The following is a 27,440-nucleotide window of genomic DNA, read 5'->3' as shown; positions in this document are numbered from 1 at the left end:
ACGCTGAGAAAAAAATATGTTGATTAAGGGCGGACATGCTCAGCGTAGGTCAAAATGGAGCTTTAATTGTATTTTCAAAGCATGATCCTAGACATTCCTTAAACGTTGTAGATAATCTATTTATATAATTTTGAAGTCTTATTATCTTTTATATTTATTTTAAACATTTGATGACTGCATAAAGTATTTTTATTACATAAAATAGTATTCTTTTAAACCTCTCGCTCTAATGTTTTAGAATACAGTCATATTTCAGTAATTATACTGATGAATTTATGTCGACATTATTAGAGTGAAATATTTACGATAAAAAATTATATTGATAATCTATGTGATCCCAAATTTGACAAGAATTAGGCATTATATTATTCAAAAAATGGGCAAGATTAACACATTTGAAGATAATTCTAAATATACTGATTATAAGCTATGTCTTTGACCATTCAAATGTGATAAACATCTTACGAATAATGATTGCTTTATAAAAATTATTGACCTAAGAATAAGGTAGTGTTTTTTTGAAATACGCAATTTCTTCTGGCATTCCCCAGTGGTTAAGCTACAACATACGGCCGTAGCTATAAATTGACAAACTAAAACTGAAGTATGGAGTAAGAACATGATGACGCGCGTGTTTGAACATGTACCGTTTTTAAAAAAAAATCGGTTAGGAGGGTAAGACATTTATATTGTATTAGGGACGTCATAACTAGCCCTACCATAATTATTATTGTACTACAAATGGCTTTTCCATATATGGCACAAGTGCAAAAGCAGGGTTAAAAAACAATTTGTTAAAATTGCACAGTGGCTCCAAATAATCAACTGTCTCATAAAAAAACTATTTTTTGATACATACTGAGTATTATGATGTGCTTAATATGTCACATTTGAAACTATTAGTTTCAAAGCCGGTAACATCCATTTTTATTTGATTTTGATTTGAAAACATATTATATCTAGAAACCTCCTCGGGAGGAACCCAAACTCACCATATAATTGCAGAGCCAATATGCAACCTGTCAAAGTTCTTGTATATTTGCTGAATAATAAAAATTTTTATATCATGAACAAAGCAATATAGAATAAAAAATATTTCATTCTAAAGAGCGCGTCGATTTGAATACTTACATTGGTATGTATCTATTTTGATAAAGCCTGTGTGTTTATTTATAATAATAACAAAACTTTAATACAATACATTGTATGGGTCAAGAATCGTGTGAGCAAAATGCATATACGTATCTAATCTATGTTTGACAGGGATGTAACGTGGGTGTTCTATTAATTCTTATAATATGATCGCAAAGACGCAAACTCCTTTGACAGATAGATATCGAGTATGCTGCCCTTCTAAGGAAGAAAGCAGTAACTGACTCTCACACACTTTCGAGATAAATGACATAATGTGGTTTTTTTTCAACTTTAGTACTGTGAATTAATAAAAAAACGGTGATAATTTTTATTAGTAGGATGTTAAAATACATAAACAAGCAGTAACTGCAATAAATAGATGCACTTACTGGCTTTTTGCTAAGAAATTTGTATTATTTTAGCAGATGTCCATTTTTTCACTAAGAATTTTAACGGTATTTTAGTTATAATTCTAATTTTAAAGTGAACAGAATATATAGCTTTCAAAATTACCTAACGGATGGCATTCATAACTCAATTTCACAAATTTGGCGAGTTACTGCCATCTTCCTTCGAAGGGCAGTATGATTGTCTGTGTGCTCTGCGTTACAGACATATAAATCAATACAAATCCATTATTATAATGTAATTATTTTGACACATGTCATGTCAAATGTAAGCTTTTAGTAAATTGTGTGTAATTTGAGGTTTTCTAATTTTACCATGACACGAGTGACGATGACACCAGATATGTAAATTAACAATCAAAATTATATAATCCAAAATTCTTCAACTTTTGAAAGACAACAAAGTACGGTGCATCCGTATCAATGTTGACCTGTTAAAATTTATATTCCCCGTACAACAAACATTACTGTATCCCAAAGGCTCAGGACAGGTTTTGTAGTCAGGTGCGAGAGATCCGGAGCTGTAAAAATGCCCCACGAGGGGGATCCTCCCTGATACTCAAGCCCTGAGCCACCCAATTCAAAACATGTGCGGATTATATGCATAATGGATGCAGTAACGGTCAATGTGTCCTGTTGGAGATAAAAAATCAAAATTGAAACTAAAAAAAGATACAGAAACTATAGAGATTGAGAAATCAACCATTGGATTGGAAGGTTTTTTTAGTAGGTATAATAACCTTAAATTAATAATAAAAAACACACACTCGTCGAAAATCATAAATATCTCTACAAGAAAATATACATAATGTAACCCAAACTATATTTTTTTTTCAATATTAAGAATTCAATATTCTATTTATTATTATTTATTATTATTGTTTTTATTGAATTAAGACTACAACTATTTACAAACGGTGTTGATTAGTTTTTAAAATTCAATTAAACCTTGGGAAATCAAGCTATAATAGATAATAGTCCAAAAATACTCGTCTATCTATAAAGTATACAAAATTATGCAAATTAATCATACCTAACTTTAGATATTTTATAGATAAAATAATATTTTTTATCTATTATGGTTTGGTTAGGCGGCTTAATGAATTTAAGAATTGAACCAAGTGTGTAATATTATTTATTCTTAATCCATGAGAACAAATAAGTGTGAATGAATAAATGTGCACAATTTTGTCATATCCCCCAAAGTAGACCAAAACTATTATGGTCTGGTTTAGGCAGGGTTTAATTGATTTGTAAAAACTAACCAACACCATCTTTAAATTGTAGTCGTTGTTCAATAAAAACAAATACGTATGACTAACAAAGTTTAATGTGCACTATTTATGACGGATCTTAATAGCCTACCTCTACCCTTCGCTACTGGTATATTCAGTATTGAATGATAAACAATAATGTATTTGTTGAATATTCGCAAGTGCAGACGTTATTAATAAATTTTGTTAACACTGGTTGCCATTTACAATCATGTTAGTAATATTAGGACTTAATTACAAAGCTGGTTATATTCTATTCTATACTTGAATCGATGGGTAACGTAGTTATTACAATTAATTCATGCGATCAGATATACATCATAGACGGACCAATAGCCGAATAGATGAAAGTAGTCACCCGGATAGTAAAAGAGTTTGAATCCCACTCGGTCTCTCTTTCTTCTATGATTTTTTTTAATATAATATATCTTTAAGATCATTTAAAAGAAGGTATAATTTATTATAAAGTCAGTGCAGGTGTGTACATAAGGGAGGTCCTCAATTCTGGACCCTACCCTACCGAAACGAAAAAAAATAGAACTATCAAAGTGATGTAAAACAAATGTTTGATTTTCTATTGCCATGCAGCTTGTGTAAAATACGTGACAACGTGGTATGGATGACACAAATGGACACCAAAGCCCTTAATTATCACCACAATTAGCACACGTGTCTATGATAACCATTTGTGGATATAAGAGGTCACTGCGACTAATAAGTGCTGAGTTGGCACAACCACACTACCCAGCACAATACAGTTGTAACCACGTTTTTGCCAGAAGCCATCTAAATAACTAAAGCGATTATTAAAAAAGTTTCAAATATCTTAATCATAACTGTCATAATCTAATAAATATTAAAATATATCAATTTTTATTTAAAAGAAATATGTGCAATGTCGTTGAAAAAATATCATATTTTTCCATAAACATAAGTATTAATTTCTTCATTCACACTTTTCTATATATTACAAAGAATGTTTAAAGTTTAATTTTTAAATTACTACATTAGTTTACTGGGAATGCGATATATTGTGATAAAAACAGTAAAAAGCCATATAATAAGTATGAAATTGTAGTCAGTATTGACAGATAAAATTAATTTTCTTTTTTATGTTATTTATTGCTCAACTTTAGAGTAATTTTTAAACTAAATTAAATTTCGTTATATTATAAATTATAATGAACTAGTTTCTTTTCAATGCCATCAAATGAAATTAACATTGATAACGTTCAAAGTTTTTCATCCACACCTTTACCTACACACATGAAGTCTCTTGTTCTAAATTTGATAACATAAGTTCAACAAGTGCGTGAGACCAAAAAATATTTTACATACTCTCCCCTGGGGATGTGTGAGGTTCCATTAAAGCCTAATTTTATTATCTAACACCGTTGCTCAGAGGCTTTTTAGGAGGGTAGTGATGCGTCAACAAACTATTAGTTACATAAAAGCTCGATTATTTTTAACTGAGGCTGAGTCGTTAACATCATCTCACTGAGACTTGCATAATGTAAGAACTAATCATACTTTATAACTAGAAGAGTTAAAGACTATATAACTTAATCCTTAAATAAGAAATAATGTCGTTAGTTATTAATTACCATTTTAAGTTTATTCTGTCTATACACAATTTATTTCACCCAAAATTACTTACTTCGAAAGTTTTTGTATTTTTTATTGATTTTTGAAAACTTTTCGTATCTTTAATTAAATTTGAATCGTTTTATCGAAGTGAGTTTCACTTTTAGATATCATCTTTAGTTACTATGCAAATTTTCTTGTGGTATCCACATCTAACAAATTATGAAAATCTGTAAATAAAATCAATTCTACATTATGAAACTGTTGGTTAGTCTTCAATCACATTTGCAATTCTGCATTTGTTGGTGGACTCAGCTGTCGGACAGTTATCATTATAATATTATGAACACGCATCTGATGATCATTTAAATCAGGAAATATTTGTCCATTCAACTTGTGCACAAACATCGCATGAAAATGATTTTCTGGCAGTGAGTGTTTTTAGATGACTCGTATACTCTCTACGCATAAAAATTGAGTATAATTTTGGTTATGTAAGCAGGGATTTCCAACCTGTACCTTTGAGCTTTTTTGCATGCGGTCATGGACGAAGTTGTGAATTTAATGTATTTTTTTTTTAAATATTATGAAAGTTATTATATTTTAAATTAATTAATAGCAATTAAATTATTTCATTGGTCTATGTATGAATAAACAATCAATTTAATTTACTTCAGAAATATTTAAAACTGCATACATTTTTTTAACCAGCAGTTCCGCCGCCTAGCGGAAAGACGATGCAGATATTTAGCCTATTTAAATCTGTGTACGTACTCGTTTGTTACGATGCATTAGTTGTTTGTGCTTCATAATATATTTTTCAATGCGTGCCCAAAAATGAGTACTTATTCCAAATTAAAAAACTGTTTTTAAATGATTTATAACTTTATTATTGACTAGACTATAATATATTTTCTAAATAAGTCTAAGTTATATAAGTTTCTTGGAAAAAAATCCCGCCATCCCATTTTTTACTTTATTATGTGCTTCTGGTGAAAATATAATTGGGAACCCCTAACAAAGCATTTCCCCGTAATTTTATTATTATAAATAAATAAAAAAGCTATAAATTTACTTTCATTACTTATATGAGACTCAGATCTTCTATATGTACAGAGGTACTACATTATTTAAAAGTAATGATAGACGTTGCTGCTTTATTTTTATACCTCTCTAAAGTGACGTGGCTAGGTACCTTTCAACTTTGATAAATTATTCACGGATCAAAGGTGAAGGGAATAAAGCTAACCTCAAAGTAATGTTTATGAAAAAGCTACCCGTAACCTTTGCCAAACTCGCCTAATACCTACGCCGAATTTCTCTTCGGCTTAAAAAACTAACAAACAGTTTAAAGCCTTTCAAAATGTTAAAATCAAACTACGAATAGGTATGTATTCAAAAACTTTCCAAACCACAATTTGTCAAAAGCGACGGCGAACGTTTCGGAAAGCATGTAGGTATCTAGTTGCCGAATTGCAGAAGTTACCAGATTTAATTTGTGTACAAATAAATGTCCAACTTTGGTTTTGCCTTTTTGCGTTCCAATAGCTTCAATTCGACCACTGCATACGTCTTTTTCAACGGCGTCATTTGTGTCGCTAAATTTCAAAACACGCTATAACACTTTTTTGAAATAATTAAGATATATAATATATATATCGTTGGATTCGTTATTAAAATCTCTACATGAAAATCTTATCGCTTCTTTCAAAATCCGCTACGATTAACTGTCATTTATGAAACAAAATCAATGCGTCTATCAATTCCCGCTATAACACTACTAAAACATTCAAAAACATTTTTAATTCAAAAAGTTTTTATTGATTTTCTCAACGTGGAGCGGGTTTTGAAACTTAGTGACACATTTATAGAAAATTGAATTTATATATTTTATTTTAGGTCAGTATGTTCCTTTGTGAATTATAAATTCTTGTATCAATTCACCAAACCTACACGAGAAGAGTGGGTTTATATTGTTTATTGTGATTTACCCGATATTAGCCTTTATATCATGTCAGCCGAAGTTATTTAAATTTCATCCAAACTTCTCTCATTCGATTCTCTTGTAAAATGATAGACATTTTTTATAATTGATTCATATAATAACTCATCCGCTCTTTTTAAATGCGCCATTCCCAATATATCGTGTAATCTATGCATATTGCAACTTCTTCTCCTTATCATGCCATCTTTTAGTAGAGGTCAGTCACCACCAGAATGATCTTTGTCTTATCATCTGTTACCCAGTACAGTTCAGTACATAATTATTATAATGCATATTGTTTCTCTCTGAACTTTCTTACATTCGTACAGATACATTTTAATACATTTCACTAATTACAATTATTTTGGTTTTCTCTGATTGTAATAGTGTACGTATTGTTCATTAAAATAAAATCAAACTTAGTATATAAAAAAAATATCTAATACTTAGGTACTACATTTTATTCCATGAGGTTGGATCGGTAACTATAGAAAAACTTATTCTCAGCATTGGCAGCTTTATTTTATAAACAAAACGACGGCCTATTTAATTTTGCAGTATAACGTGACTTTCTTTCACATTATTATTTGCGACTATTTGTGTTTTTATCTAAACAATGATATTTAATTGAAAATAACTTTGTTATAAGTAATGATGAATGAATATTCAATTATCTGAATGTTGGTCGATTGTAACAGAAATGTTTATATATTAAATAATGAGCAATAAAGAGTCGTCGTTGAGCTATTTAAACTTGCAATGTGACAATTTTGTCAAATTGTTTGTTTTTGTTCTTTTATTCGTTTATTAGACGACATAATTTAGAAAAAAATATTAATATTCTTTATACCACCATAATCAAAATAATATGATTAATTATAAACATCATCTCATTGAAACTATTACAAACACCAAATAATGGTGGTTCTCATATTGCGAGTCATTTAGATAAATCAAATTATTCGGAGACTCTAAAAAAAGAAATTCCATCTACAGTTTTGTGCTTATAAAGCATTTTTTGTCTCTCCTGTAAAATTTGAATGTTTTCACATCAAAGATTGTAAATACCTAGTTCAACGATGATTCGCAATCACGTATTTCTTTGAGCAATCTATCTATCATTGTGACAACTTCTTTAACTACTGGAATTGCAATTACTCACCCACCCATCTCTTCTTCGACCATTGACCCAAATATCAAAAAACATGCGCAAGTAACAAAAGTTATAGGTAACGTAACTTTACTAATCTTCGGTTAACGTCTCCTCTAATGTATGTCGTGTATGCTAGCATATTATTTGTAGAAATTTACCTACATAATTATGTTCAAACTGGTTACACAGAAATATTGTAGACAGTAGTATACGATTTAGTTGGGTAGGTAGTAACAGCATAAAATTTCGACGATTTATGCAAAAAAAAAAAAATTATTGCGCACATACTGTCTTTGTATAAAATTTACTGCTGAGATGAATTTTATTTATGATTCGCACACACAAAATTAGAGATAATATTGTCGTCAGTGTCCAGTTTTTATTTAATTTTAATACTTTTAGTAGCTATTCATATCATGTCACTTACCGAAACGAATTTTCTATCTCTCTATTAGAGCATCTGTAAATAATAAAATAGTATAGGAGCTTTCATATTATAATAAAGTATGTCAATAAATAGTATGTCTAATAATCTGTGGAGGGAACGCAACAATGATATTCGTATTTGGAAAGTGATAACCTATGTTGTGTGTACCTACTATTGTGTGTCGTGATACGAAAAAGGTTGAGAATCATCTATCTACATTACATTTATAGTATATAACTATAACATCAAGTCCCTAAGAAACTTTTGCTTTGATGTTTATTATCTTTGAAGAAGTTATCGTTTGTTGTATTTAACATAACATATACCAAAGTATCATTAATGGAGTAATCTCACTATTCTAATAAAAACAATAGTTTATACAGAGGTCGTACAAAACTTTTCCGCATACCAAATGTTGAGCCAAAAGTCCGATCAGTAATAAATTTAATGTAACAAAAATGGATTAACTATGACTCTGTGCCAGGTATGCGTAGGAGTATAACATTTTTGCGTGAGAGCATCTATTTCCCAAGAGAAATAATTGTACAAAATAATAAGTGTCAAAAGAAAATGACCAATCTTCTTCTTATTGTGCCATCCCCTAGCGGAGGTCGGCCACCATCAAGGCGATCTTATCTTTGTCGTCTGCTATCCGGAACAGTTTGGTGGAGCTGCACTCGTACCAATCACGGAGGTTCTTAAGCCACGAAATGCGGCGCCGTCCTCTGCTACGCTTCCCATTGATCTTTCCTTGAATGACAAGTTGGGGAATGGTGTATTTTCGTCCTCTCATAATGTGGCCGAGGTATTGTAGTTTGCTGGTTTTGATACTACGTAGAACTTCTCGGTCCTTCCCCATTCGATTGAGAACTTGAACATTTGTCACCCGAGTCAGTCCAACGAATTTTGAGGATGCGTATGGTACGATGTTATGTGCTCTCAATTCTGTTCTATGGTATGGAAGTAAGGACGCTAAACCAAGAGATGTCACGGAGACTTGAAGCTTTCGAGATGTGGCTGTATAGATGCATCCTCAAAAAATGACCAATACAAAGTAGTATTTTCTAGTATCAATAATTAAAGATAAAAGGACGAGTTTTGAAAAAATAATGTTATAAAAACTGTGCCAAATGTAAGTTTTCTATATAATATAATAATTATTAACAACATAGTTAAAACATGAGTTATTAGTTATTAGTTGATTTCTTGGGTAATTTACTTATTGATTGTTTTTGGCCTTTTAACCATGCTGTTGTGTAGGAGTAAACTATTCATAAACGTATTTTATTCAAAACTATTCGACGGATGCCCTGAAATGACACAACAAATCGTAAAAAAAATACCCAGTACCGTAAGACGAGAATTTCTCGTATTCGAAAACCAATGGGTAGCTCTTGTATTTTTCATCCCTCTCGATTCCTCTTTAATTAATGATTTCGGACGCCATGTATATACATATATTATATATATATGAGTTTCTTACGGTCACTTGACTTTACGAACAGTTTCTCAACAACTTCAAACTTATCCACTCTCTAGAACTCCTCTTATGTACCTACTCCCAACTCTGAGAGCGAATTGGTGACTTGTGACTGCCTCAGGATATTTTCTGTCAAAATTAAAATATATAATATTCTTATATTATGTATACAAATTATATATTCTTAAAAATTGAAACTAAATGTTGAAACACAAATTAATAGCTCGATATGTTACTTATTGATTATTATAAATACTTTCTAGGGTGGTTAAGATGCGGTAAAGAAATTATGACAAGGTGCCAGGAATTACTGCGTGTTATCATATTTTGAATCGATTTAGGCGTTGCTGGGAAAATAAAATGGAAATAATGTACTCGTCGGGCTACCGGGATTTCCGTCGGTGTCCCGCCGGATTAATCCGCCCCTGTTCAACTCTTCCCACTGCACATATATTTCAGGGTAGTGGTATGTCATAGAGGGTTATACGCATGAGATTTGACTCCATGCCTTGGTAGCGATGTAGACTATCTGTCTGCGGTGACTCCCAAAATTAATGTAGATTTCTATGATATTCAATAATCAACTGTATTACATTTGACGTAATAAACAATTTGTAGCAATCATACCATTCAGCATTACAAGAGTGACACAATTTAACAAGTATGTTTTGTTGTCAAAACAAAAAAATGTAGTGGAAGTGATTGTCAGCATTTTCTCAATCATAATCAAGAGCAATAAGGTTTATTATGATTTGTTACTTGCGATAATGTCTCTTGGTATATATTATGAACTGCATTTGTATAAATAGCAATGATGATCGATAACTCGTCACTCATCCTGAGTTCGGTCACTCGATACAGTCAACCGTCTTTCCACTCGAGTCCAGTCTTTCGGTTATATTAACATCTCAGTACATCGCCTGTCAATAATTCAATAATATAGCCAATCTCATCAGTACATCCATACCCGCGATTATAACATCACTCTGTCATCATCATTGTATTTATTTATTCTTGTAACGATAAATAAACTCTCTCCCAAAACATCCAAACAACTACAACATTTGATTTCCTGATTAATTACGTTATCCCATTTTATATTACAAATCAGGATTATAAGACTTCATAAGCTAACGTGAATTTTCATTAATTGGATCGATTACGATCTCGAAATTAGTCAAACCAAGATTAAGATATTATTGTGTATTACGTCTTGTAAAATAATTATAAACACATCGTTAATGTCATCTTCGTAAACGAGATATTTTCTTTGTTCATCATGTCACCCACCAAAGCATCTATTATCCCAACTGTTGAACACTGAAACATGACGTGGCATTTTCATTATATCTTTGAAATGTAACTATTCTCTTTGAAATAGAAAACAGACGGATTTTAATGATTCAACACAGCCTATTAATGTTCTATAATCTAATACAAATTGGCGGTGTTATAATATTAATTATTTACATACTCACTGCCAATTCAATATCTTTCTATATTTTTTGGGAAGACTGGACCATCCGCCACTCTCATTATTCACCATAATATATTTCATTCATTTCAATTTGTTAGACAAAAGAATCCTTGCCACCTGATTGATTGCCGTTGATGTTTCAAAATGAAAGCCATAAATTAGACGTCAGGTATTATTTCCAACCGACGGAGTTTTTTTTTTTGATAAAATCGCAAATATATTTTATATGGTCAGTATCTCTACCCTCACTCTTAGACTGATTTTTAATTTATTTTCGTTTAGATAGAATCATTATTTTCAATAGATGATAACGAAAAATCTAGCAAACAGAATCAAAAAAAAAACTGAAGCTATTATGTACATAATATAAATTAAATCACATAATAAAATGTTTGATTTTTTACAATATAAAAAATAACCATTCGTTAAATATATTTTGCATAAATTCCACGCTCTGGATCAATACACAAATTGAAAAGATAGCATGTAAATTGGACAGACGCTAAATTCAAATTGCTTATCTAATGATTTAGAGTATTTAAAGTATTTAGTGGTTCTTGGGTCGTCCTGCAATTGCTAAATTGCGCTATTTCAATCGCATAAGTCTGTTTATATTAATAATAGCATATCTGCGTAGGTATTTACTGATTTATATTCGTCTTCCACAGAGCCGCTGGCATCGCAGCAGAAGCAAGGAGAGACCTTCAATATCGGGAATGGGCAGAGATGGCTCCGCAGGGAGCAGCACGGAGTACGCTGGTGACCAAAGCTCGGACCACAGTAGTTCTGCTACCCCAAGCACTCAGTCTCCAAGACATCGAGCTAATAATATCCAAGGTAATTCTTAAATACAACTAAATAAATCATAATTTTTAAACAAAGGTCTTATTTAATTTTCTCAAAATGATTGATTTCGGGTTTCTGTCACGATGCCGGGTATGTTTATTTATTTAAATTTACTTGTTTATAATATTATATTAAATTGTGTGTGATCTTTTAAAATTGTATATACCTATTTTGCATGTCGTATTTTAATATACTCATAACTATACAAATAGTAGCATTATAATTATGTTAATAAGTTTGGTAGGTAGCTACTTAAATTTTGTAAGTAGATATAACTGCCCCTGTGTGAAACTACTGCTCATTTTGGATACGATTATTTTTATCTACCTTCCTCTAACAAGCAATCTTCATCACTATTATAACTAATCTTACCACACGTCCCGGTTTAAGGGTCCGTCCCAAAGTCTCGGCCGGTTTGTCATTTTATCACGATTTGAAATTCAGAACACATTTCATTCAACTCATCGAGAATTAAAGGATTAACATTTTTTAATACCGAATCTAAATCGACTAAGTAATAAAGTTATAGTTATATCTAGTCGAGTTACCCGGTCTTAATAGGGCGTGTCACGGGATTCGTGTAAAGCATCATTTTTTTACGACTGCTAATGTTTCGGAAACAATTACCCAAGATGGAGGTGTTTTTACTAAATTTACATGACTTTAAATAAAATGTACCCATGGAAAAGGGGAGTATTTGGAGGCAAAATTACAATGTTTAATAAGTAACAAAAGCTAATACAAAAATACCGCACTATTTAAGTGAAGATATTTTTACGTTGGCAATAATTTCTAAATGCAACAAATTTTGTTTTTGTAGCGACCAGGTCGGATGGTCCGATAGTTTTAACAGCATAATTCTGCAACGCTTAGCATAGACTTTAAAACATATTATTGTCACATCAATAATTAATGGTGTTCCATAGAATTTGACAAGCGGCTATTTAATAGTCATTCATTGTGGCTTAATAATTTATAACGCCAACAATGAAAACACATAAGATAAGTCTCCACCATTATAATAATACACTAAATAATAATATAATAAAAATTGATTGTTAATAATAATACGCACGTGATGAGACAATCTGTCTGTGTGTTAATGTGCCATAGGTTTTGTTTCTGTGCGAATTTTTGTGTTGTGTTCTACACCTTGTCGTCATACAAAATAAAAAAAATACCATACACGTTACATATTTGAAACATTTTCTTTGCCAAGTAACGTCGATCACCTTTACTATTGATTAAAGGTAGTTGAGATATTGTTCAATATCTCGATTTGTATTCGTATGTCGCGATTGTGCTATCATTCATCATTATAAGACAACAACCTAGACTTGCGTTTTTTTATCCTACTTCAGTATTCTGTATTCTTACCAGTATTCTCCGTTGCTTATACTCGTTTTTTAATGTCTATCTATATGGTCTATAATATTTTGTCGTTGAGATACTAAAACCTTCAATTTGATGAATTTCAATTATACAGAAGCGACAAAAAATGCTCTATTGTCTATAAGCACACATGTGAAGGTATATTTTTTGTGAGTTGTGAATAACTAATGAAGAGGTCGTCATCATCGAACATTATTGTAATCACGTAAAATGTGATTACACTGATTACTACGATTATTTGAGATATTACGCCATTACGGTCTATTTTTTAAATGAAACATGTTACACCGCTGGTTTTTATAATTAATCATAATTTAATTAAGATGGTTGGTATATTATAGAACATTGATAATTTTACTAAATCAATGTACAGAAAATATATAAAAATATATTTTCCAAAATTATCACAATAGCTCAACGACGATTTGTTTCATCTGTTTATTGGGTGTAATATTATTGAACTAAAATAAGCTATCTATAATTAACTCAGTCAATCTACCTTTACATTGTCTCATAACAATATTATGTACTTATGTACATACCTACGTATATTCTTAGTATCATGTATATTAAACACTGTCAAAATATAATCTAGAGCGAAATCTCCCAGCTTAGCAGCTTTAATCGATTATATACCTATGAACATACAAAATATATAATATACATTATTGTATCATGTCTATACTATATACTTACTACGTATCTATTTGAAGACCCAATTATATCGATGGAATTAAATTTATTTTCGTTTTAAATAATACCATCCATTTACAAAATTATCCGTCAGTAGACATGTATTTCTATGATTAATTATTAATCAAGTTAATATAATCAATGGCCAATTATTGGTAGATTGTTTAGTATAACAATTATATTATTTAGAAACCTCAGAGACATACAAATTAAAGAAGAATAAAGATATATATATGTTCTGTTAGTTTCTGAGGTATTCCAAATTACGTATGTTCAATAAAAAATACTGCATTTTCATATATTACGTATTATTGATTGAATTGAGATCAATTTGATATTATGGACATATACTATTTAAAATAAAACATAATATTATATTATAACTTAAACAATTGAATTTATATCTAGTTCTGCCCGCTTAGTTAGACGGAAATTCTCAACTGATCAAATTGTACTATAAGAGGTTTTTTTTTTTTTTTTTTAAATAAAATCAGATAATGGCAGTGCCGCTTCGACAACGTTAGAAGGTCGACCGACTCTACCAGGCGTCTCAGATCAGCCTCTCCGTTACCGCGTCGCTATATGTTAACAAAAATCGTGACACCACCGCGTTAAGATTTTTTGATGGAGGTCTTCCCAATAAACGTAATCTATGCTAATATTGCTTTACCTACTTTATCTTCGCTTGGTTTACAATCATTTATTCGAAGGATTTATCACTCCACTTATCATCATCATCATCAGGGGCGCGACAACCCGGTGTGCCAATTTGGTACCCCCAGAATACGGCAGTCACTGGCAGCTCCATCCAACCAGCGAATCTTTGGCCTCCATCTTCTTCTACATCCTATTGGATTGCTGGATATCACTCTCTTTGCCGGTGCATTGTCATTTATACGGTGCACATGACCTAGCCATCGCAGTCTCCCGATCTTAATTGATTGAACTGCGCTGCAATCTTCGTACAGCCCGTAGAGCTCAGCATTATATCTTCTCCTCCAATTGGTGCCATCCCTGATCGGTCCATATATACGGCGGAGAATTTTTCTTTCAAAGATGTTCAGGGCTCGTTCATTTCGCAGAGTTAATGTCCAGGTTTCCGATGCGTAGGTGAGCACTGGCTTTACAGGTGTCTTGTAAAGAGTGCTTTTAGTTCGGCGAGATAGTAAGCGGGACTTAAAATGTCTTAACAGACCAAAGTAGCATTTATTCGCAGACATGATTCTCTTGTTGATTTCTTCTGTAATATCATTATGTCGAGTTACAAGAGATCCACGATATATGATATTTATCACTCCACTACTCTCTATAAATTCAAATTAAGCCCTGGTGTCCTTAATTCTTTGTATTCACGCTTCTCCAGCGTTCTCCATCCAACGTTTTTCTGTGCTTTACTCCCAAAAGCTCTCTTGCCTGTTGTAGTCCTCATGTCATGGCGTTTTCAAGTTATTCATTCACTGATGATTATAATAAGAACTTTTACAATTTCAAAAAGATTTCTTCGGAATAATAAAACACGCCCTGATAAATAATACGGTTCAATCATTTTTAGATTTCCTTTTCCTTTTTTACATAATCCTACCCCTCGTCTTGTAAAATGACGTTTAAAAAAAGCTATAAGGAGTTATTACTTCCGGCTATTACCTATTATTCCCTTATCCGTTTTTCAACTAGCGGAATGGGAATTCCCAAGTATGTAAGTGTGGAACGCAAGGTGATTAGATAGAATATTCCAGTGCCAAAGCAAGCCCGGGGCGATAATCAAATATAGTCAAGATTGAGGGTTTAGTTGGGATTAATAATTCCTTAGCAGGGTAAGACTATAATATGCCAGGCTAGTCAATTTTGCTAACTAGATAGTTACACGATGGAACTGACATTATAACTAAACTTTTTTCAAAAATTATCACGAATATTGGTAGGTATATTATTTTGTGGTTAATCTGTAATAAGTATCATTAATAATAACTAAATTTCACTTATTTTCGTAACACATTTTATAGGTTAGGTGCGAAGTAAAAAGAGCGTAGAAAGATACAAACCAATATGAAAAAAATATATATTTTTTATTTAAAATAAGGGTCATAATAATAATCTCTATATATATAAAAATCTCGTGTCACGGTGTTTGTGGTCGCACTCCTCCAAAATGGCTCGACCGATTTTTATGAATTTTTTTATGTATATTTGATAGGTATGATAATAGGTCAACAAGTATATTTCATACCGCTAAGTGATTAGGGTATCTCTGTCTAGAAAAAATTTTCTTTTATTTTTTTGAAAATTTCTTTTTGTATTTTTTTTATTATTTGGCATTAAAAATACCTATAACCCCAAATTTTTATCCTCCTACCCCCATCCTCCTATTTTTTAATCGCGATTTTATTATTTTTGTATGAACAAATTTAACCGTCGTTCGTATTTCAAACAGAACGAAATTATTTATGTTGTTGAATGACAGATGGCGCTACGTCCAAGAAGAATTCAAGAAAAGCGTCACGTCATTTTGACATTTCATTCGGCATATCACAACGCAGTGCGTGCAAAATTTTGTACGACTTATTTTAATTTATCTATTTTTGTGTGCGTGTATTACAGTGCAAAATGCCAGCAAGACGCAAGGGGGGCCATTTGGGCCGTCGAACGAATAAATCAACAAACATGCAAAATAGTAGATCAGGAAGAACAGACGAACAAATCCAACAAAATAACAAAAACGTGCGTATGAGCATGTCGCAATTGCGTGCATCTCAATCACAAGAGGCACGAGCTGAACGAAATCAACAACGACAATTGGAACGGAGCCAAGCGCGCCGGTTCGTAGTTAACACACGCAGAGCAAATGAGCGACAACGCCAACAAGTACATCAAGTATTTACATCCGCTTCGTTCCTTCGTCTTGCATTCGAGTACGAGCCAGATATTGAATATTCCGCTCATCCAAAAGTGCTGATTGGGTGCTATGGACAAAGAATGTCCCCATTGTCATGCGCTCATCAGCCGGGATGTGTTGCGCATCAGGAAAAGTGCAACTACCAGAAATTGAGATACCACCAGAACCATTGAACGGCTTGCTCATCGGCACGGTTCCAGATTCAAACCTGTTCCTGAAGTCCATTCGCACATTCAATTCATGCTTCCAAATGACTTCGTTCGGAGCAACAGAAATAGTTCACAATACTGCGGCAAATGGTCAACAATTCCATTCTACGTTCAAAATCAAAGGCCAAGTATACCACAAAGTAGGCTCATTGCTGCCAATGCCAAACGAACCATATACATTTTTACAAATCTACTTCATGGGCGGTGAGGACACCAATCGTGTGGATGCACGTTGCGGCTACAATAACCTCAATTCGCCTAATGCCAGGCGCATCGTTGGCATACTGGACGTCCTATCGAATGAGCACAATGAATTATTGAAATTCTTCAAAACACACATGCACGAATTGCAAAGTGACAATCACGCTATTGTCATCAATCCTGATAAAACAGTAGCTGGAGAGCACGTTCGCCGATTTAATGCGCCTGTTGTTGACGACATTGCTGGAATCATGGTTGGCGACTGCACATCGACGCCAGAAATCGTAATTCGAAGAAGAAACAATAATCTAGAGTTCATCGCTGACACACACCGTTCATACGACGCTCTCCAATATCCGCTAATTTTCTGGAAGGGACAAGACGGTTATTGCATAAATATTGAACAACGAGTTCCTGTCACAGGTAATTCATTCATTATGAACATCATTACTCATTTTGAATTGAGAAAATGAATGGTTGGTGTTTTTTTGTTTTTATCGGCGGTCATCGTCTACAGTGCTCCATTCCTCTTTCTGTCATAGATCCCATCCCCACACAAGTACGATACATTCATTATTTTTTATTTAACAACCAACATATTTACTAAAAATAATTTATATGGCAGAACAACGTTTGCCTGGGCAGCTAGTAATATATAGTTTCTCAACATTTGAGGCTTTTTCACAGTCCGTTACTTCCACATTTCGCCATTTTTAGATAATCGCAATATATCGCTAATAAAAACTGTCAAGCATATTTTATGACTCCACACCTATAGATTTTTTTTAAACATATTAGTAAACAGTATCATCAATATAAGTCACTTTAACATAAGAAAAAAATATGAAAATCATGTATAATGTCAGTCGTAAAATATTAAAAAATTCAGACTGATGATTTTGTAATCAATATCCGATTTAATTCGTTTTAACTAGCAAAAAGAGCTGGATTTTGTGTATACCATACACGATTTAAAAAAGTAAAAATGAAGTTTACCGACTTTGAAACTAATAGCGTTGTTTGTTAAATATAACAAAGTAAACCACCTGATCTTTTTTTAATTGTTACTTTACGTCTAGCTACGACAGATTTATAATAATAGCGATCAGGGCCGATTTCGTAATTTGTAATGTAACATTACCACTAGATGAAAGTAGATTTCCGTAATAATTAACACTATTAAAGGAACAGTGTTTTTTTCTGAATACCGAATGCTTTTATATTATAAATTAAGTATTTAAAATAATATATTTTGATTCAATTATCTCAAAACTATGATTTATCATAATATACTACATAGTCAGGTTCCATAACACGCTGATTTGCATTCAATCTTCACACCCGATTAACTCTACTCACTAATAATAATATTGCATTCACATTATGTTAGTAACATGTTGACAATATTATATAATATTATTTTCCTAAGTATCTTATTACATTATACCTAGGCCATATTTTAAAAAAAAATTATCAAGCAGAAGTGTATGAACAACAGTAAAATTAAATAATTACAAGATAAAAAGAACTTTTCTATATATACAACATTTTTAAATTTTCTGTTGAATTTTTATGCTCAATATGTTCAAACTTGTACTTGATATGAAGTAAATAAAAAACAAACAAACAAATATAGAATACTTAAATGTCATTTTGATTTCCATAGTAACGCACGTATATATTAATAAGTTAGTTGCTAGGACCACCCCCTTAGCAATTAATAATATTCTTTTACTTTTTACGGATTTTTCTGAAATAACTTTCCATACAAAACAGAATTAACTAAATTGAATTCAATTCTGCTTAAAGGTGGCTAAAGGTATTAAAATAATGCATTGGCATCGTGTTCTGATAATATATTCTAAAAGTTTCAAATGTCTAGCTAGTCGGGAAGTTAGTTAAAAATCGATCTCAAGATTTGTACTGGACAAACAACCACCGGACAAACAAGAATACGAGCTAATAAAAACGTTGTAATAATAAATCAACAGCGTTTTGCGAATAAAATTTCACCTGCAATGCGTATCGATAAAATCAATTTCGAAAATAATACCGTAGTTTTGTTATGCAATCCATATGTACTCTATATTTAATTCTTTAATTCTTATTACTAATAAGAATATCATGTGTTTCCAGTTTTTACATTTAATAATTATTAATAAATTATTAATATATCCTGTTTTAATTATGTCTCATTTCTAATAAATTATAATCTGAACACTGCAGGCGTTTTCACGGCAACTTCCGGCTTCCGTACTCCTCATTTTGGTGGCATATGTCACTCAACGTGAATTAATAATGTTACCATGCCGTATAGTATATTAAATAAGTAATAATGTATTATTTTATTATGTAGAATCTAGTTAAGTTTAATTACAACAATACCAGCAGAATATTAAAAGCTTGTGATAAAGCGGTAATTTCATAATACAAAAAAAACTTAAAAAGATCGCAATGCCCGATCGACGTTTCCCCTATGCATGCTCGAGCTTTATAAATGCAAATAATCTCCTATATATTATTATCCTACAGCTTTGCCCGTTTTTGCGAGCGATTGTGTGCCTTATTCGTCATGTCCAATAGGCTTAAATGAAAAATCGGCTCTCGGATCGTGAAATAACGGTAAACCATAGTTGACAGCCGTTTGACGAAATTCCACCCGATATCGGTGATTTTTATTCATTTCCCGATACATTTTCTAGCGACACGCCACTTTATTGACAACTGATTATGTCGGGAATTTATTTTTTCACAATGTTTGCAACACTCAAACCGACTAACCAAAGATGGCCGCTTTAAATTTAAAATGCGTTTTAACCGATATATACAATCGATTTTCACAAACTAATCATAATAAGATAAACCGATAAACATATTAGAACTGATTTATTTAAATTTTTATGAATTAAGTTCTTTGTTTAAGTTAAGTTTCTACACCTCTGACGGAAAGGAAGTCTTTTGATACTGCGCGTATTTATCACGCTATGTAAACTAAATTACGGTATTTCAATTGACCCACCACATATTTACTTATCAGATGCATTCGAGTAACTATAATTTGAAGTGAGCACAATTTTGTAAAACTTAACACAGTCACAAAAAAATCACTTTTAAAAACTAGGTAACATCCGTCATTATTTGGTGTTTCACAGGTCACAGGTGATATTATTTACGTCGCATAAGGATTTAAAAATGCACAGCACTATATAATAACTCACATTTATAACAAGTACCCGTAGATAACTATAATTATTCAAATAAACAATAACATTTATACGAATTCCGATTAAAACTGATCATTTCATTGAAACGCGGGCGCACGAAATATCGGCGTTTTAACATAACCAAGGAATAATAATATTTCCAAAGTCACTTTTTTTTTTTGTACGGCTGTTGGATGAATTTTTTTTGAACCAATGAAACTTATATACATTTAATTAGCTCATTATATAACCCAAAAATATTTAAAAGGTATCAACCAGTGTTGCCAACTAAAATTTTCAAGGTGCAGTAGATTTTTTGATTTTTTCTTCAAAATATCAGTAGATTGACAAAAATGTATAAAATTCAACAATTGTGTTTGGTGAAAGCGTGCATATTGACACAATCTTACAAGTGTCTTTTAAAAAATCATGTAAAAAGTGACTTTTGTTCATCACAAATATCAAAATTTCTTCTTTTCCTGACAAAAATTTCAGTAGATCTAATGAAATTCCAATAGACATGGCAACACTGACTATGCGATCAACCCAGTGTTGCCAAGTCAAAATTTAAAAATTCAGTAGATAGACATGGCAACACTGACTATGCGATCAACCCAGCAGTGTTGCCATGTCTACTGAAATTTCAGTAGATCAACTGATATTTTTTGCCAAAATACTGAATTTTTGATTTTTTTTTCGAAATTCAAGAAATCTACTGATATTTGTGTTTCTCCATAATTGTAAATTAACTGATGATTCTTTTAATAATAAACTTGAAATGATTTACGCATGACCTTTTTTGATGTTATACACTTCTAAATTGACATAAAAAGCATTGTAACGTGCGCCATTTTACCCATTAATATCATCATTGCTTACAATAAATTAATATAATTAGTTATTGTTATTCTTATTAGTTTTAAATCATATCTAATAAACCACATTTTTCACAAAATCTACTGAAATTTTAAATTTTGACTTGGCAACACTGCAAATATTAAATTTTGAATTGGCAACACTGGGTTGCAGTGTTGCCAAGTCAAAATTTAAAAATTCAGAAGATAGACATGGCAACACTGACTATGCGATCAACCCAGTGTTCCCAAGTCAAAATTTAAAATTTCAGTAGATTTTGACAAAAAAATCAGTAGATTTCATAAAATATCAGTAGATTTTGAAAAATGTGGTTTATTAGATATGATTTAAAACTAATAAGAATAACTATAACTAATTATATTAATTTATTGTAAGCAATGATGATATTAATAGGTAAAATGGCGCACGTTACAATGCTTTTTATGTCAAAAGGTCATGCGTAAATCATAACAAGTTTATTATTAAAAGAATCATCAGTTAATTTACAATTATGGAGAAACACAAATATCAGTAGATTTCTTGAATTTCGAAAAAAAATATCAGTTGATCTACTAAAATTTCAGTGGACATGGCAACACTAGATACCATAGAATATTATTTCAAAATTTGATAACGTAACATATTTTTTATGGCTGTTTAACAAACCAATGAAACTTATATACATTCAATTAGCTCATATAACCCAAAAATATTTAAAAGGTATTCAACAATAATTGGTGTTATACCTACATATTATTTAAATCATTATTAACCAGGATCAATCCACTGCTGGATAAAGGCCCCCCTAGCCTGATTCTATTCCTTTCTGTCATTTGAATTCCTGTATTTATCAAAATCGGTGATATTATATTTATCCTCATATTCATATCGTCATCATAATCATCGACCTGAACCAATTCACTGCTGCATTGCTGTATTTATCAAAATCGGAGATATTATATTTATCTACATATTCGTATCGTTATCATCATCATCGTCAACTAGGATCAATCCACTGCTGGATGAAGGGTTCCGCAACCTGATTCTACTACTAGCAGTTAAACGAATTTGTGATACTATACCTATTTATATCATCCTTATCGACATCGACCTGAACCAATCTACTGCTGGATTAAGGCCTCCCTAGCCTGATTCTATTCCTTTCTGCATTTTAATTGCTGTATTTATCAAAATCGGTGATATTATATTTATCTACATATTCATATTGTCACTATCGTCATCGACCTGAACCAATCCACTGCTGGATAAAGGCCTCCCTAGCCTGATTCTACTCCTTTCTGTCTTTTGAATTGCTGTATTTATCAAAATCGGTGAACTTATATTTATCTACATATTCATATCGTTATCATCATCATCATCAACTAGGATCAATCCACTGCTGGATGAAGAGTTCCCTAGCCTGATTCTATTCCTTTCTGTCATTTGAATTGCTGTATTTATCAAAATCGGTGATATTATATTTATCTACATATTAATATCGTTATCGTCACCTTCGACCTGATCCAATCCACTGCTGGATAAAGGCCTTTCTACCCATATTCTACTCCTATCTGTCATTTGAATTGCTGTATTTATCAAAATTGGTGATATTATATTTGTCTACATACTCATATCGTCATCATAATCATCATCATCATCAACCAGGATCAATCCACTGCTGGATGAAGAATTCCGCAACCTGATTCTACTACTATTGGTTTAACGAATTTGTGATATTATACATATTTCTATCCATCTTATCATCATCGACTTGAACCAATCCACTGCTGGATAATGGCCTCCCTAGCCCGAATCTACTCCTTTCTGTCATATGAATTGCTGTATTTATCAAAATCAGATACGTCTTTATTTATCTACAAATTCATATTGTTATCATCTTCATCATCAACCAGGATCAATCCTCTGCTTAATAAAGACCTCCATAGACTGATTCTACTCCTTTTTGTCATATGAATTTCTGTATTTATAAAAATCGCTTATATTATATTTATCTACATATTCATATCGTCATCATCATCATCATCACCACACTGACCTGAACCAATACACTGCATAATAAAGACCTCTCTAGCCTGATTTCACTCCGTTCTGTCATATGAATCCCTGTATTTATAAAAATCGGTGATATTATATTTATCTACATATTCATATCGTCATTATCATTATCATCATCATGGACCTGAACCAATCCACTGCTTAATAAAGACCTCCCTAGCCTGATTCTACTCCTTTCTGTCATATGAATTGCTGTATTTATCAAAATCGGTGATATTATATTTATCTACATATTCATATCGTCATCATCATCATCATCGACCTGAACCAATCCACTGCTTAATAAAGACCTCGCTAGCCTGATTCTACTCCTTTCTGTCATATGAATTTCTGTATTTATCAAAATCGGTGATATTATTTTTATTTACATATTCATATCTTCATTATCATCATTATCATCATCATCATCATCGACCTGAAACAATCCAGTGCTTAATAAAAACCTCGCTAGCCTGATTCTACTCCTTTCTGTCATATTATGAGTTTCTGTATTTATCAAAATCGGTGATATTATATTTATTTACATATTCATATCATCATCATCATCATCATCATCGACCTGAACCAATCCACTACTTAAAGACCTCCTTAGCCTGATTCTACTCTTTTCTGTGATATGAATTTCTGTATTTATCAAAATCGGTGATATTACATTTATCTACCTAATTCTACTCTTCTTGGTCATATAAACTACAATATTTTTTTAAATTTGTGATTTTATATACCTACCCATTTATATCGTCATTATCGTCATCAACCTGTATCAATCCACTGCTGGATGAAGGCCTTTTTAAGCTGTTTCCACATCTTTAGGTCTTATAAATTCCTATTCTTATCAGATATAATATGTATTGCTTCATTATTTATCAACATTTGTCTCGATATGAATGTCCCGCACCGGGAAACTATATTGTTTAAGGTTAATTTTTAAAACAAAATATGATTTTTAAAATAATATTCTATGGCTCCAAGCATTTATTTTTTATAGACAATGAAACAAAATAATGTTTAAATTTATTTTTTATGCTGCTAACCTTTTTCTATTATGTAAATGGGACCCGAAAGAGATTAATATTCGCGTTATATTGGATCGCTATTTATGATATTCACGATTGAGATGTCTAATTATTTATCATATTTAAATGCACATACCTACACATATATTGTACGAGGGTGGGTCAATAATTCCTTAGAAAAAAGCATTAAAACAGTTTTTATTTTTGTATTTTTTTTTTATTTCTCAACATAATCTCCTTGGAGCTCAATACACTTGGTTAGACGTTTCTCAATTTTTTTTAAACCGTCAGAAAAATAAGTTTTCGGAAGGTCCTCAAAATAAGCATTTGTCCGATCGATGACTTCTTCATTTGAAAAAAAACGTTGTCCACTTAGCCATTTTTTTAAGTTTGGGAAAAGGAAAAAGTCACTGGGGGCTAAATCTGGCGAATACGGTGGGTGGTCGACCAATTCGAACTTCAATTCTTCAATTTTAGCCATTGATCGTAAACATGTGTGAACACGGGCATTGTCCTGATGAAAGAGGATTTTTTTCCTGTTTAAATGAGGCCATTTTTCTTCAATTTCGTTTTTTAGCTGGTCCAATAAAGATGCATAATAATCCCCTGTTATAGTTTTTCCTTTTTCCAAATAGTCAACGAAAATAATTTCACGTGCATCCCAAAATACAGTAGCCATAACCTTACCAGCTGATTTTACGGTTTTCGCCTTCTTTGGACATGGTTCGCCTTTCGCAATCCACTGCTTTGACTGTTCTTTCGTCTCGGGAGTATAGTGGTGTATCCATGTTTCATCTACAGTCACAAAGCGACGAAAAAATTCATCCGGATTGCGTTGCATGAGCGACAACAGGGCTTTAGAGGCCACCACCCTATTGCGTTTATTGTCGACTGTGAGCAAACGCGGCACCCATCTTGCAGAAATATTTTTCATGCCCAATTTGTCATGTAAAATAGAAATGACGCTACCTTTTGAGATCCCTGTAACCTCAATTATCTCACTCAACTTTAATCTTCGGTCACTTAATACCATATCGTGGATTTTATTGATCATTTCTGGTGTAGTCACCTCTACAGGACGTCCTGAGCGTGGTTCATCCTTTGTTGATGTACGACCACGTTTAAATTCATTTAACCAGTTATAAATAGTTGCAAGTGAAGGAGCAGATATGCCGTGAACTAAATCCAACTCATTTTTTATTTCCTTTGCTGTTAACGCTTTTATATTAAAATGTTTAATAACTGCTCTAAACTCAATTTTCTCCATTTTCCATTTTTCCATTTTCCACAAGCAAATTTTTTTTTTAAATGCACGAAAAACACACAACAACCCGACCAATCTGATTGAAACTTCGCAGCATACTGAATCGGTAGTGCCGCTGCATGAAAACAAACCGCTTACAGTACTAGTCGCGCCACTTGTCGGCTTTTCTAAGGACTTATTGACCCACCCTCGTATTAAAATTAAAATGACAGTGGAAGCAATCGGCGATTGCCAGCTGTTCTGCTAGGCTTAGCAGCCTGAAATGGATACTCCAGAATAGACTACGCACATGACTCCAAATTTGTATTGGCAGGGACGACATGCATATCGTAAAACTGACAAATCAGATAAATTTTCAATTATCTGACGTGAATGAAAATCCATCCCGAAGGGAAAACTATGGCGCCGTATATACACACTTTACAATTATTATATTAAAATCCAACACCAAGTCACTATGACGGAAAGCTGTCTGCAAGACCTAGCGAGACAGACTGGCGAGAGCCAGCTGGCTCAGCTAGTACTATATAAAGACGTGTAAATGAACAACACTGATTAAGTATACCTACGTATAATCAATATGAAACTCTACTAAATTGTAAGTTCATCACTATTAATTGGTCTAGTAGTTTTTAAGTTACAATGAAACAAACAGACATAAAGGAAAAAAACTATAGTTTTTAAGAAATACTATATTTATTTTTGTACTTAGTTATCTATATGACGTAAATCAGCATTTCTCAACCTGTATATGGGGCTCCCTTGATGCCACAGGACAATTCAGGTCAAAATGAAATTTTAAGGCACCACTGCAAACTACATTGGGAGCACCAATGACATTATTATTGGACAACGCTCTCAATACAGTAGCTAGCAAGTAAATTCACGCACAGCGACATTCGCACATGTATAGGTAGACGTCACGCGATTTCCATTATGCGATGTCACGCATCGGGAATTTATAGCAATATCACCTTTATTGTAATGGCGTTAGAACAGTGTTTCTAGTGTCAATGTTCATTTGAGCGAACCTGTTCGAACCGAACCGTTCGGCAGACCGACAAAAAGCATCGGGAATTTATAGCAATATCACCTTTATTGTAATGGCGTTAGAACAGAATATGCCATTCGGCAGACCCGACAAAAAAGTGAGTGTCATTTTTATTCCCAGATGCTTGGTCCATATTAATGTCATTGGGGAGCACAGATAAAATAAAATATTAAATTTATAAAAAGAATAAAATAAAATTAATTATAGCAATATAAATTCATAAAAATATTATAATTAAATATTTTTTTTTGTAGAAACAGTGGTACCATCATGAGCTTTTAGTTGCAAAAAATAGGCGGACTATAATAAAAACCACATTTTTTTTTATAAATATTACCATAAAATACGTAATTCTAATCGAATCCACCTCAAATCGTCTTTTTCGACGTCGGTCAGGAAAATGAGAAAAATTTTGACGCCGCTGAGAATAAAATTATAATTAATTATTATGCACAATTTGTTCATTGGTAATCAAAGTGTATTAATATTGCATTTTTGTCGCGTTGTTGCACTTTGGTACAGTATTTTATTATTTATGAGTGGTAAATAATTTGGAAAATAGATAGCTGGTACTAAATGTATATTTTATCAATCAGATTATATTAAAAAAACTTTATTTATTAACAGTCGATAAAATTTTAATCAAGCTCAGAAACTAATCGTACGTATATACTTTATCAAATATATTATGGTTTAATTATTTTGTATTACAATTTTATTTTGTAACTTAAAAAACGGTGAAATTTTTAAAGCTCTTTTTCCCCAACCCAGTGGGTAGGGGAAGGCTTAAAAATATAGTACAAGTGTCCAAGAGAGGGCGA

At 32.1% G+C, this 27,440-nt stretch overlaps 1 protein-coding gene across 1 annotated transcript in view; it reads left to right on the top strand.

The window, feature by feature from the left end:
- Mctp (multiple C2 domain and transmembrane region protein) overlaps positions 1-27,440 on the top strand; it is a 253,990-nt gene that overhangs the window by 3,907 nt on the left and 222,643 nt on the right. Inside the window, exon 2 of the mRNA XM_085943140.1 lies at positions 11,589-11,757. Within this exon, the coding sequence (XP_085799266.1) occupies positions 11,637-11,757 (121 nt within the window). The 5' untranslated portion in view covers positions 11,589-11,636. The remainder of the gene's footprint in view (positions 1-11,588; positions 11,758-27,440) is intronic.

This window comes from Rhyacophila brunnea, unplaced genomic scaffold (assembly GCF_057557595.1).
Source record: "Rhyacophila brunnea isolate RB1 unplaced genomic scaffold, BYU_Rbru_1.0 scaffold_15, whole genome shotgun sequence".
NCBI lineage: Eukaryota > Metazoa > Arthropoda > Insecta > Trichoptera > Rhyacophilidae > Rhyacophila > Rhyacophila brunnea.
This window is presented reverse-complemented; position numbering and strand designations above follow the sequence as displayed.